Here is a 15,274-nt window from a genome sequence, read left to right as displayed (position 1 = left end):
GGGACATCTTTTCGTCCGTGTCTTATAGTATTCTGGCCTATCCTACAGCTGTGGTGAGAATCGAAAAACACTTATGCATGTCTGGCGGCGTTTTGACGTCATGTTAAAAGTAAACGTGGCTTCTAGTGTCAGTTGTCAGCGTCAACTGTCAATTCTCAAATATCTTAATTGATAATTCTTAGGTGAAATCCTTCGTATATAGTTTTGTTTTTCAAAGTCTGTGTGAACAAGAATACTGGTGCGCGATTCTAAAAATAAACTCTAAATATTACGTACCTATTGACATTCGTACTTAGGAATTAAACTACTTGCTTTAATTTAATAATTTTTACTCTCCATAAATAATTCTGCAAAATGGCTCCAAATATACAAACGTTTATAAATTCCTTCCAAAATCGCTTGTAAGTATAATTATTTTTCTTGTAATGTAATAAGGTAGATTAGCATTTTAAATGTGTATAAATTTTATATTTAAGTTAATGTTGACCTCGAGTTTTTCTGAAGCATGATTACATATCGAACGTAAATTCAAATTGCGTAGCGTAAGAATTATTTCATACAACTTACGCCATTATTCTAGAACATTTTACACGATAGGTGATACCTATTATGCATAAAATGATAAAAACAACTCTTAATTATGTGTTAATTTGCTCTTATACCTAAGATTACCTAACTCTCTATTCTTATTTAAAAGGGAGCCCCCAGTTAGGCAACATCTTAAAAATGTCTATGGGACTTTGATGATGACTTGCACTGCTGCATCAGTTGGTGTTTATGTAGACATGTTTACAAGATTCCAAGCAGGATTTTTGTCAGCTATTGTGGGAGCAGGTCTAATGTTGATGTTGCTTGCAACCCCAGATGATGGTAAAAACACAAAATTGCGTTTGGGATATTTGACTGGATTTGGTTTAACCTCAGGTACTTACATCAAATATAATACACACCTTTTTATTAATAGATCACCTGACCTGATTTGCAGGAAGCAAATGTGTGTTTTTTTTTTAACTCAAAATTGCATCACTTTAAACTATATTGACTCAATATATATAAAAGGTGAATTCTCCTTATATTTAAAAGATTAATTGTAAACATAAATTGTCTTATCTACTATTTTAGGTATGAGCTTGGGACCACTTCTAGAGTATGTTAGTGCTGTTGACCCATCAATAATTGTAACAGCCCTGTTGGGAACAACTCTGGTATTTGTATGCTTCTCAATTGCTGCAATGTTAGCTGAGCGTGGCAGTTGGTTATTCTTGGGAGGGACTCTGATGACATTATTTTCATCAATGTTTGTCATGTCTCTTGCTAATATATTCCTGCAGTCTCAGTTCATCTACCAAGTAAGTAAATATAAGTATGTTAAAAGTAGAAAAGATTACTGAAACTACAGAAGTTTTTGAATTAGCAGCTTATGAAGTCTTTCATATTTTATGATTTGTTTTATTAATATGCAAAGTGGCTAGGTTAGATAGGTGGATCTTTTGATGCATTCTCAAACTTAAATTGAATACACAGCCTTAAAGGTGTTTTTAAGGTTCTTGTTATTTTTTTATCAATAATGTTTGTATTTCAGGCTCATCTTTACCTCGGTCTTGTGCTTATGTGTGGATTTGTCTTATTTGACACACAACTGATTATTGAGAAACGTCGCATGGGCAGCAAGGACTTTGTGCAACATGCTCTAGAGCTGTTTATTGATTTCGTTGGAATGTTTAGACGTCTTGTCATCATTTTGACACAAAAGGTGAAGTCCACTGAAACGGTAAAAGTTAAATGCTTATGAAAAATTTTATTCACCTTTATACTACAACTAAACATGTAAATTTATTTTAGGTAGAATAATAATTCATAAGGCATAAAAATTTATAGAAAACAGTTTTATTTTTCTTTTTATATACAAATAATGTGTGTCTTCTGTAATAAACATTCACAAATAATAAATATATACTTAATTACAGGAGGAGCAAAACCGTCGCCGCAAACGTGATTAAATATCGCTCAAGAGAAATTTATATAGCATTTGGTAAAATGTGGGTGTTTTAAATAATAATTTTATTTATCTTGTTCTAAATTACTTGTATTATCAATAAAGGGTAAAACCATTAAGTTTATAGTATTTTTTCCTTGTAGATATTAATTTATACTATATTTTGTTAGCTTTTGGGTAAGGTAGGACTTGCACCAGTCTGCATATGAACCTTGCTCTCCAGCCCATTATCTGTACTTTGTGTAGGATGAACCTTATTTTTACCATAATTGAAAAGTTTTTTTGCTTTTTCTAATTCATAATCAATTATTATTCCAACCAAATTAGCAACATTTGGTTCACTTCTTACTAAGTCAGTCTCTCTTTTTATTCGTTTGTTACTGATACATTTACGGTTAGGCATCCATAGACATCGTATTTCTAATGGCGATCTTTTGTTTTTGACAATATATTCGTAAGTCGATATACCCAAAAGTGTTATGTACGCATGAAAACACAGTAGATGCAACAACGCACATGTTATAACAAAGCTACAAACTAAGTAAATAATTAAAAATAAAATCAAAAATATGGAACTTTTACAATTCTGTTGATAAAAAGCATTTGTAGTTGTGCAGTTAATCAAATATGAAACTGGCGTTCCAAAGCTAGGGGGATATGTAAAAAAAATAACTAAATCTACTACACAAAGAGACAACGTAAATACGGAGATAAATAAGGCAGTGATGAAACACCCAATGAAGGCCGAGTAGTTTCGACCTCCAACACAATTATTTAACCACTTGCAATGATGATCAAATTTATAAACACATTTATTACAAATTCCGCAATGTTTCGTCTTCTTATCACTTGTGTAGATATTACAAAGGTGGCATCGTCCATCCTCAATAACATGAGCGTGTAAACTTCGATCAAATTCAGGTACCTCGGTTATTTCCCGCTTACGAATCTCATGTTCAGATGGATCTCGTCCTATAGCAATAATATGAATTACAATATGTAAACCATATAGTATTGCATAGATAATCAAGGCCGCTAATTTATACTTTTGGGGTTGGATCTCGATGAAAAAAAGAAAACTAATTAATCCCGTTCCGATTAAGACCATCCATGCAAAAAGTTGTAAACAATTTAAGGGTAGTTGAAATCCGTTAATGCGTCGCAAATTTTTAGGGTTTTGATTAGATACATGACCTCCGCCCATTTGTGAATATAAAAACTTAGTTGCCTTGGTCACAGCTTAAAAACAAAGTAGGAAAGTATTTCTAATAAGGTCATCATTAATGCGCGCGCAACTGATCAAAGAAAACATAGTATAATAGAGAAAATAACTACATTTTACCTTTTTTAAGTATAAAACGTTTGTAATATATGAATTAACAAATAGATGTGCAAACGGTATATTATAAACACGGTCATGACCTTGTAAATACGATTTAATTAAAAATTAATACAATAAATAAAAAGAAATAAAAAATAGTAACTTTTAAACTAATTTGTCTTCTCTGTTTGTATTTACATAAGTATAAAATCTTTACATCCATTCAATCCATTAAATTGTTTTACAATAATTATGATAAACATATTTAGTATGTACATACACATAGTGCCTTAACCTATAGTATTCTCAGATGCAAACTTTTTTGCAGTTTCTCTCCTTGTGTGGACTAGTATTCCATGGCCTTTACAATCAAGATCATCCTCATAGCATTTGTTACGGCAACACTTTTTACAAAATTGATAGCTGCATTTTCCTCCCTGAAACCAAAAATATTGCAGTTTTTTATATATACTAACATGCAAAGTATACATATTTGTTATTTATCTGTCAATAAACTAATATAATATAGGCTGTAAAAAGATTGCCTATAAGCAGTCTAAGGAAAACAAGAATATAATATGCATACAGTAAGGGAAAACAATTCAATAGTGCATAAGTTTAATAGTTTTCAAGAACTTTTTTTTTTCTAACCACTAGACCAATGAGCCGTCCAACTAAATAGCTTTTTTCTATATTTATGAAAAAATTTCAACTTACAAGAGGATTTGGACATAATTTATTGGAACATATATATCCAGTTCTAGGGGGTTGTTTTTCAGAGTTTGCTTTATTTGGTTTTCTCATAGTTTTCAACAATTTTTTCATTTTCTTTCTCGAAATAGGATTGCCTTCTAGATCTTCAAGACTTCGCTTGCTTTCACTGTTATTGTTCTAAAATTAATTTGTAATATGTTATAAAAATTTCCTATCCATTTACAAAAAAAATTATAACATACAATACAATTACCAATAGCTGTACTAATTTGCCTTCTAATCAATAATTTGGTTGATATCAAACGATAAATATATTATTAAATAAATAATATTATGCATTAATTATAAGTAATTCTCATTATTACCTGTTTTTTGTTTATATTGTCCATCTTTTCTGTGTGAGCTTCTGGAGACATACGGACATATGGTTGACAAATCCATGGAGGTAATATCAAATTAAAACCTTGTCTAGTTAGATTTTCATTGTTACTAAATACAAGTTCACCCAGGTGGTATGGTAGATATTTGTCCTTAAGCATCTGAGACACAGTTTTAAAATCATCCAGATTTTGAGCAGTAGCAAGAATTTCTCTTTCAGTATTGTTCTCTGGATATGAAAATCTAGAATAACAAAAATCCTTGTTATTTTTCTAAACACTTGTAGGTATTTGTGGTTAAACTAATACACTTACATTTTGTGAAATATTTTAAATAAATGGCCTCTTATAAAAGATGTGGGGCATGGATATTTCTCAACTAAATCAAGGTATTCCAGTGCTATATCCCATGAAACTGGATTTATACCTTTGAATATTGCAGGGTTAGTAAGATTTCCTTCGGCACTCATTACACCATCAACTTTAGTATTTTCTATACATCTGAATACATCTTCTAAGCATTGAATATTCCCATTTGCAAACATTGGAATGGACATAGCATTTCTAAAAGCAAATACAATATTAAAAAAATGGTTTATATTATATAATAACAAAATCTTGTTTCATTTTAACAAGAGATTAACCTAACAGCTTTGATATAATCCCAATTAGCAACACCTGTCAGTGGTCCCTTTTGATCTCTTGTCCTTCCATGTAAGGTAAGTAATTTACATCCTGATTCTTGTAACATTAATGCATAGTTTATTGACCTTTCTATGGTTTCAAGAATTCTTATTTTACATGTTATTGGTACTGAAACTGCCTTAGACATTGTAGAAACTAAAATATGAAGAAATGTTACTAATGAAAAGTTATTAGCATAGATAAAACTATGGTCAAGAGATAAATGGAATAACTTTTAGTTGCATACCAATGTCTCTCAACAAATCCCAGTCTTCTTGAAGAAATGCTCCATATCTTCCACGTTTGGCAATGGACTGCGGGCAACCAAGGTTAATATCAATAGCATCACAATCCTTTTCAACTATTTTAGCAGCAGCAGCCAATGTTTCAGGATTGTTTCCACAAAACTGTGATGAAGGAAATAAGTATGGGTCTCAAGTAATATTTTTAAGTTTATGAATTAAATTTTATGTACTCAACAATAACTTTAGCTGTTCGTTACCTGAACAATTAAAGGGCGATCTTCAGGACATGTAGTGAAATTTTCCTTGCGATATTTGGCATCTTTTACAAAAATAGCACTATGTAACATAGGTGTGTAACACAAATCGGCACCATGTCGCCGACTTAGTAACCTCCAAGCGAGCTCACTTGCATCTACCATAGGTGCTACAACGTATCGTGGTCGTCCAATTCTTTCAAACCATTCACATGACATGATGCTTTTATTAATTAATTGATGAAACGAGATTTAATTGCAAAGTAAACTATTTATACATATGTATATGTATTTTCTTCTGTTTAAATTAATAATTGCTATATTGTTAATCATGTCATTAATCTGAAAAATATATTTTTATTTGAAAATTTTGAATATTAATTAATAGATTTTAGGTGTTAAAAATACTTATTTGTATTCCATAACACTATACAATATACTTCGAAGTTATATGTATTACCTTCCTAGTTACTAAATAGTAAATACTATGTAGTTCTATAATTTTATGTAAACAAAGTTTAACAATGTTTATAGAATTATAGGTTATGTTTTTTTTATGGCTGTGGCACGGTTTGTGCATTAGCCAGCGTCAAGTAAGATAACATATCACCCGGTAGCAAGAGTGCGTTTTCCGAGCATAATGCGACTCAGTGCCGCACAATGCCGCATAATGCTGAAGATTAATTGGAACGTGAATTAGTTTTTAAATGCATCAGCAGAGTGCGCTAAGTCAGTGTTGAAAAAAAAAATGTTCTGAATAGAGTTAGCAACCTCATTAATGTATACTTTTTACGCTTATTTTAATAATCAAATTATTTCATTAACATTTTTTTACTGAAATAAGAGAAAACCTTTAAAGAATATAAGGGTTTAACAAGCTAAATTAACAGTAAAATATTTAGTTTCATGTAAGAAGTTTACATCATTTACGTTTTGAGTAATTTTTTTAAATGATTTCTAAAAAAATTATATACTTTTTCAAAACCATTGCACTGTTTACAAAAGTATAATCCTGTAAAATAAATTTGTTTACAGATCCGAATTTTAAAATAAAATTGTATTCATATTTTAAATGTGGAATATAAAAAAGTAACTATAGGTCTACCAGAATCTGATGGCAAATTTTTTTTTTTAAAAATTAGCGATTTACGTATGGCAATAAAAGAAAAATTTCATCTGTCAACTGAAATTTCGAGGAATTGTTTTTGGTTTGGCTTCAAATTTCCTTTAAAAAGTGATGAAAATTTCGAAGAAAACTCTTTGATCGCATGCAAGACATATTGTTTTCAATGTTTATAAAAGAATACTTGGTCAACAAGATGCAGAACATACACTATTATCGATATTGAGCCATGTGCAAGCGTTGACTGGTTAGTAGGAATGACACGTCTTGATAGTTTGGTTTTTGGGATTTTTCGTGTGTATTATATTATGTACTTATACTAAACTTTGGTTTATTTCAGGGGTTTCTTATACTACAAATAAACTTGCATAGTTTTGATTTAGAATTGATCAGAAACAAGATAAATGAGTTGTAAACTGTTTATTTCTCTCAAATAGGGATCGATGAATGGCGAAAATCTTGTGAACATGTAATAAAAATTGAAAATCAGTTCATAGAACAAGATAGGTTAATTGAGATGCAGGAGGAAAGGTTTATTATAAATAATTTGTTGAAGACTTTTTTATGGATGTGCAGTATTTGGAACCATTTTCAAGTTCTTAATTAATTAAAAAACTCATGAACAGAGTAATTGGAGTTTTCATCTAAATTTCAAACCCCACATTGGATAATTTTTTATATTTGCATGTATCACACACAGAATCAGCCGCTATAAGGAAAAAAAGTATCAAAACGTTTTACTCCAATTTCCCCAGTATTGCTAGCGTCAATTTCTTTTTTCCCTTTTTGCCATCAGATCCTGGTAGACCTATATTTATAAGGTATACTTATATTTTTTTTTTTGCAGTTTGAAATAACTTTAATTATTTTCAAAATCTACGACGAAACGAAAGCCTTACAAATTTTTCAACAATAAATAATATTTACTAACGAAAATTTTGATAAATGCCAACTTAAAGAAAAACACTGGCCAATTTTCTGTCACTGTGTTGGTATTGATTGCGAGAATCACGCGAGAGCATTCGTTTTGAGAGAGCTCAATTGTGCGAAGCGTTGCTGTAGTTGGAACATTCAACGTTGAGCATTATGCCGCATAATGCGCTCTAGTGCTGTAATTGGAAAACGCACAGAATAACGACGTCAAACGTCTACAAAGACTGTACTCTGTAATTTATATTCTGCATCAGGCGTGTGCGGTGTATACTGTATAATATGTAGATTGTAGATTGAAAAAGTAAAAACTGTCAGCTTTAGTGCAATTCTGGAATCTGGATTTGCTTGATTCATGAATTTTTGTAAAAACTAAATTATAAAACTTTGATGAAAGTTTAAAGTTTCGTTTACTTCAATTCCATAACTATTAAATATATATAACACAAGAGTTGTATTCCTAAGAATATAAATATTAAGAACTTCCAGATAGTCAGGCTGATTTAAATTAAATATAAAATGGAAAATGATGTTATGGTACGTATTATTATCAATACAGTACGTAAAAATAATTAAAAGAAATTACTTGAATTAAAAAACAAAACTTTTATTTTCAGAGTCAGTTTTATGCAGCATTAAATTTACCATTATTAGAGAGAACAATGGAATTGACAAGAATATTAGATCAGTCTGGACCTACTAAAGATTATCAAGCCTTATTTCCACAGCTAATTAGTAATATTTTTTCTTCACCTGCCAACAATGGATGGGGTCTAAGACATTTAACTTATGAACAAAATAGATTTGAATTTGAAGCATTAATAAATTTCCTAGAACCCCAGGGACCACTTTTCAGAATGTGTTATAAGCTTTTATCAGATCCACAGTTAAAATACAACCTTTTACTAAATAATTTACCAGTAAGTTGTATTATTCTTTAAACTATTCACTTTAATTGCCTGTCTTTGTTTTAATAAAATATTATTTTGCATGTTTCCTTTTTAAAGTAATCATGCCCATCTTAACTTTTCAGTTAGATCTACAAATGATGTTAGAAAGAGGTGGAAGGTGTCCACAATTTTACTCTGATATGGTGACATTAGACTCTAACTCCCTGAACATAGTTTCTTTGGCTCTGAGTATCCTTTTTAAAATAATTAAATGCTTTCATGAATTGTATGATAACATGACACCACCACTTTTGTGGTTACTTCACAGCTCAAATAATAATTTATTTTGCTTGACATGGACAATGGACATGGTGCTCTTTAGCTCATGTTAGAAGTATTTACCCTAACATTCAGCGTAAAGATTTAGAGCTCAGATTTGTTTGATGTCTCAAGTTGGCTGTACTTTTAATTTTTGTATACCACCTCCATGGCTTAGTGACATGGTATATAACCTAGAGGTCCCAGGATAGATAGATAGGTTTATTTTCTGGTAAAACAAAAATTGCTCAAAGTGAGAATCAAATAAAAAAAGGGATAATTAACAAAACAGAAAGAATTGTTAAATAGACCCAGAACTATATCTGCTTCATTATCTTTGACAACATGAAAACAAATGTGATATATTCCTTAGCAATGTTATTCAGATCCTTTTGACTATTATATATTCAAGTTTGCTCTCCATTTAACAAGTAATAACCAAAACAGTGGTACATGGGAGATTTGGAACAGTGCATATTTTGCATTGGCTTGTGATTATCTGACACATTTCTTACCATCTGACCCTAATACATGTATTTTACCCCAGATTCCACATTATAATGGAAAGGTACCTTTAGTTGCACCACTCCAATCTGTTAATAGGTAATTCAATAATCATGTTAAAATATTGAGAATTTATAAAATTTGTATTAAGGTGGTTTTAATTAACTTATTTGCTTTGGTTACAAACATTTTTATCTATTTCAGACCTCTAGGCTCACCCTCATTGCTTCTGGTACCTGATCTATCTGGTATCAGTAATCAGCACCCATCTTCTCAGAATCAGTCGAGAAATGAAATATGGAGATCTGAAACTGTGTTGCAAGTTTTTATTGATATTTGGATGAGTGTTGAACACTTTGACATGAGAAATATTGAAGTGAGAAATATTTTTAATTTTGTATACTTTTCAATAGAAAAACGAACAACATATATAAATTTATTATTTTAAGAGAAAGTTGTCTACACAAAGTTAAAAATTAAAACTTAATATATATCCTTATACTGTAACTATAAAAATTCTTCACATGTATTTTAAATTATTGTAAATGTATAAAAATAATTTTCTTTCAGATGTACCAAAGAAATTATACAGGAACATTCTCTAGTCCTGAGAGAGTTCGATTAGTGCGTGTTGTCATAAAACAAATATATTCATATTCATCAAAGTATAACTCTGACCCTGCCATACGATCTTCAGCGTTACGTAAATACGCTAAACAAATAATGTGCTCTCGGGCATATCAATATGTGAAGCACTTGGTGTCGACGTGGCCTTTGGATGCCTCTTTTAGGCTCGTTATGGAACTTTGGCTAAGCCTGATTCAACCTTGGAGATACACTAATACTGTTTCACAAAATAGGTAAGGATTTTTATTTTTTAGCTCTTAAGGGTTGGTTAAGTTTAGTCTAAGTTCAAGTTTCTTAAGATTGTGCCTCTCAAACCTGAAGTGTTACATTCCAACACGGCTGTGAACCAATGGCCTTTTCTTTGTATGTGCGCTATTAAAACTTGCTCGTACTCGAAGGAAAACATCGTCGGCATGTCATAAAACTCAAAAATTTACATGTCAGGCACAGAAAGCTACTTGTCTATAAAAAAAAAAAGAAGCGTTAAACACTGGATTATTATTAGTCTCCATATTTCACTATTTAAATACAAAGATGCCATGACAGTTTACGAGTATAAAATAGTTTTCTCCGCTATAATAATAAAATAGTGCATACCACAGTCGTGGTGTACCGCCGGATTTCGTTCGAAAGATCCCAGGGTCGCGTGCTTAAACTCTAAGAGTAAGATTAACACTAAGTACGACTCCCGTCCGGCAAAAACGTATTGGATTTTGACATACAGGAGTCATACTTACCTTAAAACTCTACTAGAATCGGCCATATTTTTCAGATTTTCTCATATGAATCGTAATCAAGATGAAGGTTCAAGTGCAGGTTTTGATCCAACTTATATACAATTTGTCGCTGAGAACTTCCCTTCATACATTTGTATACTGCAACTTATGTTACCGAGATTCATGAGACTGGATTTGACTACTTATAAAAATGCGGTGATGCTGTTCAGATTAGGAAAGGTAACACATTTGAAAGAAAGCTGGTTGTTATATAATAAACCCGTTAACATTTTCTACCAAAGTAGGTTATTTTAAGTACCTAAGGTTTTTCTAAAGACAAAGCCTGTATCTCCGGTGGTCCTATACTCCATGCGTGTTAACTAATAAACTAAGCATTTAGTTTATTAACTCAATATATTAACTGTACAATTCTCTATTATGTTCTTTGTTTTTTTTTTTGAAGTTGAATTTCTAATGCAACGACAAGGTTGCGTTAAACGTTTAACGCTCCTAGGGAGGGGGAATAGAAAGAGACAGTGAGAGTGAATGCTTCCTATTTTCATTTCCACATTACGAAGTTTCACTCACACAGGAGAGACTCCACGCACTATTTTTTTTATTTAACTTAGTTGCGCTCTTGAATTTCTCCATAGCATTTTTTGGAAGAGCTTTTTAGCGATACGACTGCCCATGACTTTCCTTTTCCTTTTAATTTTCCGTTTGTTTTGATAATACAATGAAGGTAATAAATATAACATAATAATAATAACTATTGATTCATTTGAACCGTTCTTTTAAAGAATTAAGGTTTGAAGTAGTTTTTTTGTTTAAATTACAAATTGTTTAGAACTAGGCTTAAATATAATAAGAAGAAGTATAATACTAATGGCAGACTTTCTCTTTCGGTTTTCAGGTCTTTTCACAGCACCATTTAATACCTGTGTTGATGAATTTGGAGAAAGCCGTCACAGATAGTATATCAGGGTCAATGTATACTCCAAATAACAGTTTGAACAACTCAAACCTAGATCACAGGTAAAAGTAAACACAGGAAATATAGTCGTATTCACGATTCTAATAGAAAAAAATAAATCATCAAACATATTAATATGTAGCGTTCTTCTTCTAAACTTTGATTTGACAAATAACCTTTTTAATTTACACGAAAGTGTTTAAAAGATGTAGTCCGGCCATTTGTAATTCGAAATATTATAGTTCATGAATTACAATTTTTTTGCAGTTACATGTACAACGGTATATCACTTCATAAATGGGTGTCGATTGCGAAACAAGCGATATCAGAGTTCAACACGACATCGACCTTAGAATACGACCCCATTTGGACTGATGATAAAAAACCACTTTACGTGCAATTTGTTAAGAAAGTTATCTCAGCGAAGGCCCAATCAGAGAAATTGCTGGAGGAATATAGAAGCAAATTTAAGCAGAATAATCAAGGTGAGAAGGGTCATACCTGTAGGTAAGAATTAATCTAAAGCTTTAGAAAGTAAAATGAAAGAGGAAACTAGCGCCTTTTTTATATATATTTTTTTTTTAGAAAAAATAATATCAAATTGCGGTCTTTAGTCACAAAATTTAACAAATTTTGGTAATATTAGGTTACTCAAGTCAAAGTACTTAGAACAAATGTATAACAAAATTACTGTCACATATTTTATTTATGATTTAATATAATAATTAAAAATTGCAGGCTTCTGGTCTGGTATGAAACAATGGTTTATGATAAGTTATGACAATGAGGATAAAATTCTGTTAGAGGAATCAGAAAAAGTTCCCGCATATTTGAACCATTGCATCAACTATTTCACAAATATACTTGTTGTAAGTTTTTTTTAATATTATTCATATATCCTTTATATAATTTTGTATGTTGCTTATTCCGAGAATGTGCTTAGAGGAGGAGTATTTTCTTACACAGGATTTTCTTTTAGCAATGATAAATCTATAATTGTGAATTACAAACATAATTTTGTATCAGTATGGCTGAAATCTATCAAAATCAATTCAGCGGATTAAGTGTAACCACAACTTTCTAATTACTATTATTTATTTATATATTATTAAATATTAATTAAGTAAATAAACTTAAACTGTGTGTGTTTGCCTAGGATTTGTTTTCTCGATAATTTACCTTTAGTAACATTTGTCTTCCATTTCTCGTTTTAAAAATGTATAACATTAAAAAAAAAGCAGCACGAAGCGCGAAGTTTTGGGCCATAAAAAAATAAATGTTTAAATTCCAGCTAAATGAATCACTGCCAATAGAAGCGGACCCGATCGACAGTTCACTGGAGCAATCGTCCTTCGCTAATTCAAATAACTTCTCGTTTTCTATTGCACAAAAAGTAAGTTTTATTTCATATCTATATAACACATACATTTAAACATACCTGCAAAACTATCCTTAAAACTAAATCTAATTGCACGGTTTTATTTATTTATTTAGTTATTAAGCTTACGACATCACACACAGTACTTAATCTACTAATTATTTTACAAAATCTTACATCTAAAATGTGTGACAATTAAAGTAAACATAAGTTTCACAAAAAAAAATAGAAATTAAAAATTAAAACCGTTTTAACTTAGTACTCATCTATCTCTTCTCTTTTTTCTTCATTTTTTTTTCTCTGTTCATCACAGCCTTAACACAATTTGACCGAAAGAGACAAAAATTCGTATATATAAGTAGTTTCAACCATTCCAGTCTCATTGCACTCTACTTTATATACAAAGACTACTCTACTTACTTCGTCTCTTTCGATAAAGTAGTAACAATACCAAATATTTTGGCTTTTTTTTAAGTTATGTCTTCCAGAATGAAACAATATTTTCTGTATTAATGGAATTCAATTGCATATATATTATGTTGTTAACTTGGGTATCGATCTCAGGGAACACGTGTAATACTTGTTAAACAGATACAGATATGAACATAAGTGATATAAGAAAAAATACATAATTATTATGATGATCTAAAAAAATATTCCAAGCAAGTATGTTAAATGTCGTGAGTGTATATATGTTCACAAATTTCTCGGCAACTAAATTATACATTTCCAGACATGTAATATAAGTACCTACTTTGTGTTGACAGGTTTTTCGGTTTAATTTAAATTACTTTTGTTATTAAATAACAAGAGTTGTTATAAAGTATTTGCTTGTTTCAGCTGAGAAATAAATCAACTGGCCTACAGTATACCGGCGATCCGGACCTCATGCCCATTATGTCATATGAAAATACAATACTAGTGCGCTTTTTGTACCAACTCGCTACAAAGCTGAATGAAATGGTATGTTTTCTTTGCTTCATAGAATTGATATATAAAATTTAGGCCCGTATTCTAAAATGTCTATCTAACTTGAATCCAGTTTCAAGAGCTGCCAAACTTTTTTTTCTATTTAACAGCGCTTAAGACGAGATTGTGTCTTGAGTAACATAGCATGTGGACCTTAGAAGTCGTTACTAAAATGTTTTCGAATTTATGACTGTTCTTCAAAAGAATTAAAAATTTAGTATAAAATACAGCATAACTAGCAGAGAATATACATAGACAGGGGCGGCCTTACACATTGCGAGGCTCCGGGCGGCAGGTGTTAATTATTGATTTAATTATAAGTAGTCATGTTACTACATAATGAATTTTTCAATTATTTACCGTAATGTACCTTAATACCTAACTAAAGATCAAACTCAAAATATTTAAATTTAAAAAAATAATCAAAAACATAGATGTTTTTTTAAATTTGATTGGGGTGTTGCGCGAGGCCCCTGCAAGAGCGGGGGCCCAGGCGATTGCCCTGATCGCCACCCCCTAAGGCCGCCGCTGTGCATATATATATATCCTAAATCAAATAGATTAAATTAACACAACTTACAAACTTGTTTAAAAAAATAAATTTATTTCAGTATGAAGACGATTTTATGAGGTGGTGGAATCGAGATGGTTTTTGGGGTTATGCCGTTAGGGAAGTGTTGCAAAAACCTTTGACGGTACAAACTTACATGAAAGACACGGTCAATCATAAAAACATTGTACTAAAAGAACTCCCACCTCGACTGTCTTTGAGAAGATTAGCGTCCAACGTTTTTATAGTCTGGTTTACTATAGGATATTTTGCATTTAGATTTTTATCATACAGTGGATTTTTCTATGTGTTTTTCCTGATCATGATGTTTTGTTTTATTGTATTAACTAAAGCCTCATTGAAAATGTTCAAAATTTTGAAATCTTAATATTTTTTATAATAAATTAATGTATTTTTTGAAAGTGTTTTTCATTTCATTTACGAGATAGAACTGTTTATGTAACGTTTATTTGCTGTTTTCGTATATAATTCATGACGTATAATCGAAAACGTAATAAAATGCAAATTTACACACTGGCATACTTTTTAAATAAATCGATTATAATATTCCACACTAACCTTTAATTAGCAAATACCCAACTTTTTTACTGAAATTATTGATTTGGATATGACAATTATTATGTGTTTTGGTCAATTGATGAAACTTCAGATAGATAAACTTGAATCAAGGATCATAGTTTTATT

General features: G+C 30.8%; 4 protein-coding genes across 7 annotated transcripts; 2 read left to right on the top strand and 2 right to left on the bottom strand.

Annotated features, from left to right (window-relative positions):
• Positions 1-182: 182 nt before the first annotated feature.
• Positions 183-2,115, top strand: LOC125053408 (bax inhibitor 1). 2 transcript variants are annotated; one of them, XM_047654760.1, is made up of 5 exons: positions 183-401; positions 698-924; positions 1,123-1,349; positions 1,583-1,771; positions 1,968-2,115. In XM_047654760.1, the coding sequence occupies exons 1-5, from the start codon at positions 355-357 to the stop codon at positions 1,998-2,000; spliced, it is 723 nt and encodes a 240-aa protein (XP_047510716.1). In that variant the 5' UTR covers positions 183-354; the 3' UTR covers positions 2,001-2,115. The 2 variants fall into 2 exon arrangements, with proteins under 2 accessions (XP_047510716.1, XP_047510717.1); XM_047654761.1 differs by having other exon boundaries at positions 184-401; positions 1,583-1,753.
• LOC125053407 (palmitoyltransferase ZDHHC11) lies at positions 1,872-3,262 on the bottom strand. The gene has a single exon (XM_047654759.1). The coding sequence runs from the start codon at positions 3,198-3,200 to the stop codon at positions 2,163-2,165; it is 1,038 nt and encodes a 345-aa protein (XP_047510715.1). The 5' UTR covers positions 3,201-3,262; the 3' UTR covers positions 1,872-2,162.
• On the bottom strand, positions 2,835-6,072 carry LOC125053406 (tRNA-dihydrouridine(16/17) synthase [NAD(P)(+)]-like). Of its 3 annotated transcripts, XM_047654757.1 has the most exons (9): positions 6,052-6,072; positions 5,595-5,933; positions 5,340-5,499; positions 5,053-5,248; positions 4,724-4,972; positions 4,397-4,652; positions 4,035-4,208; positions 3,598-3,754; positions 2,835-2,968 (listed from the first exon to the last, which is right to left on the bottom strand). In XM_047654757.1, the coding sequence occupies exons 2-8, from the start codon at positions 5,808-5,810 to the stop codon at positions 3,608-3,610; spliced, it is 1,398 nt and encodes a 465-aa protein (XP_047510713.1). In that variant the 5' UTR covers positions 5,811-5,933; positions 6,052-6,072; the 3' UTR covers positions 2,835-2,968; positions 3,598-3,607. The 3 variants fall into 3 exon arrangements, with proteins under 3 accessions (XP_047510713.1, XP_047510711.1, XP_047510712.1); XM_047654755.1 differs by lacking the exon at positions 2,835-2,968 and having other exon boundaries at positions 3,415-3,754; XM_047654756.1 differs by lacking the exons at positions 2,835-2,968; positions 6,052-6,072 and adding an exon at positions 6,000-6,017 and having other exon boundaries at positions 3,415-3,754.
• Positions 6,073-7,957: 1,885 nt separating this feature from the next.
• LOC125053186 (sphingomyelin phosphodiesterase 4) lies at positions 7,958-14,991 on the top strand. The gene is made up of 13 exons (XM_047654422.1): positions 7,958-8,181; positions 8,262-8,564; positions 8,678-8,783; positions 9,239-9,455; positions 9,561-9,732; positions 9,927-10,216; positions 10,756-10,939; positions 11,613-11,734; positions 11,940-12,157; positions 12,411-12,541; positions 12,964-13,065; positions 13,891-14,013; positions 14,631-14,991. Exons 1-13 carry the CDS (start codon positions 8,164-8,166, stop codon positions 14,955-14,957), a joined length of 2,313 nt encoding a protein of 770 aa, XP_047510378.1. The 5' UTR covers positions 7,958-8,163; the 3' UTR covers positions 14,958-14,991.
• Positions 14,992-15,274: the final 283 nt, after the last annotated feature.

Source organism: Pieris napi, chromosome 10, assembly GCF_905475465.1.
Source record: "Pieris napi chromosome 10, ilPieNapi1.2, whole genome shotgun sequence".
NCBI lineage: Eukaryota > Metazoa > Arthropoda > Insecta > Lepidoptera > Pieridae > Pieris > Pieris napi.
This window is presented reverse-complemented; position numbering and strand designations above follow the sequence as displayed.

What these genes read in the sequence shown, in the direction of transcription:
- LOC125053406 (XM_047654757.1), bottom strand. Translation starts at nt 5,810, where the DNA reads ATGTCATGTGAATGGTTTGAAAGAATTGGACGACCACGATACGTTGTA. An exon ending in ACAATATAAACAAAAAACAG is followed by an intron (nt 4,209 to 4,396) that starts GTAATAATGAGA and finishes AATTAATTTTAG; the next exon opens with AACAATAACAGTGAAAGCAA. An exon ending in AATTATGTCCAAATCCTCTT is followed by an intron (nt 3,755 to 4,034) that starts GTAAGTTGAAAT and finishes TTTTGGTTTCAG; the next exon opens with GGAGGAAAATGCAGCTATCA.
- LOC125053186 (XM_047654422.1), top strand. An exon ending in TTTTACTAAATAATTTACCA is followed by an intron (nt 8,565 to 8,677) that starts GTAAGTTGTATT and finishes TTAACTTTTCAG; the next exon opens with TTAGATCTACAAATGATGTT. An exon ending in ATTTCACAAATATACTTGTT is followed by an intron (nt 12,542 to 12,963) that starts GTAAGTTTTTTT and finishes TTTAAATTCCAG; the next exon opens with CTAAATGAATCACTGCCAAT.
- LOC125053407 (XM_047654759.1), bottom strand. Translation starts at nt 3,200, where the DNA reads ATGGGCGGAGGTCATGTATCTAATCAAAACCCTAAAAATTTGCGACGC.
- LOC125053408 (XM_047654760.1), top strand. Translation starts at nt 355, where the DNA reads ATGGCTCCAAATATACAAACGTTTATAAATTCCTTCCAAAATCGCTT. An exon ending in AATTCCTTCCAAAATCGCTT is followed by an intron (nt 402 to 697) that starts GTAAGTATAATT and finishes CTTATTTAAAAG; the next exon opens with GGAGCCCCCAGTTAGGCAAC. An exon ending in TGGATTTGGTTTAACCTCAG is followed by an intron (nt 925 to 1,122) that starts GTACTTACATCA and finishes CTACTATTTTAG; the next exon opens with GTATGAGCTTGGGACCACTT.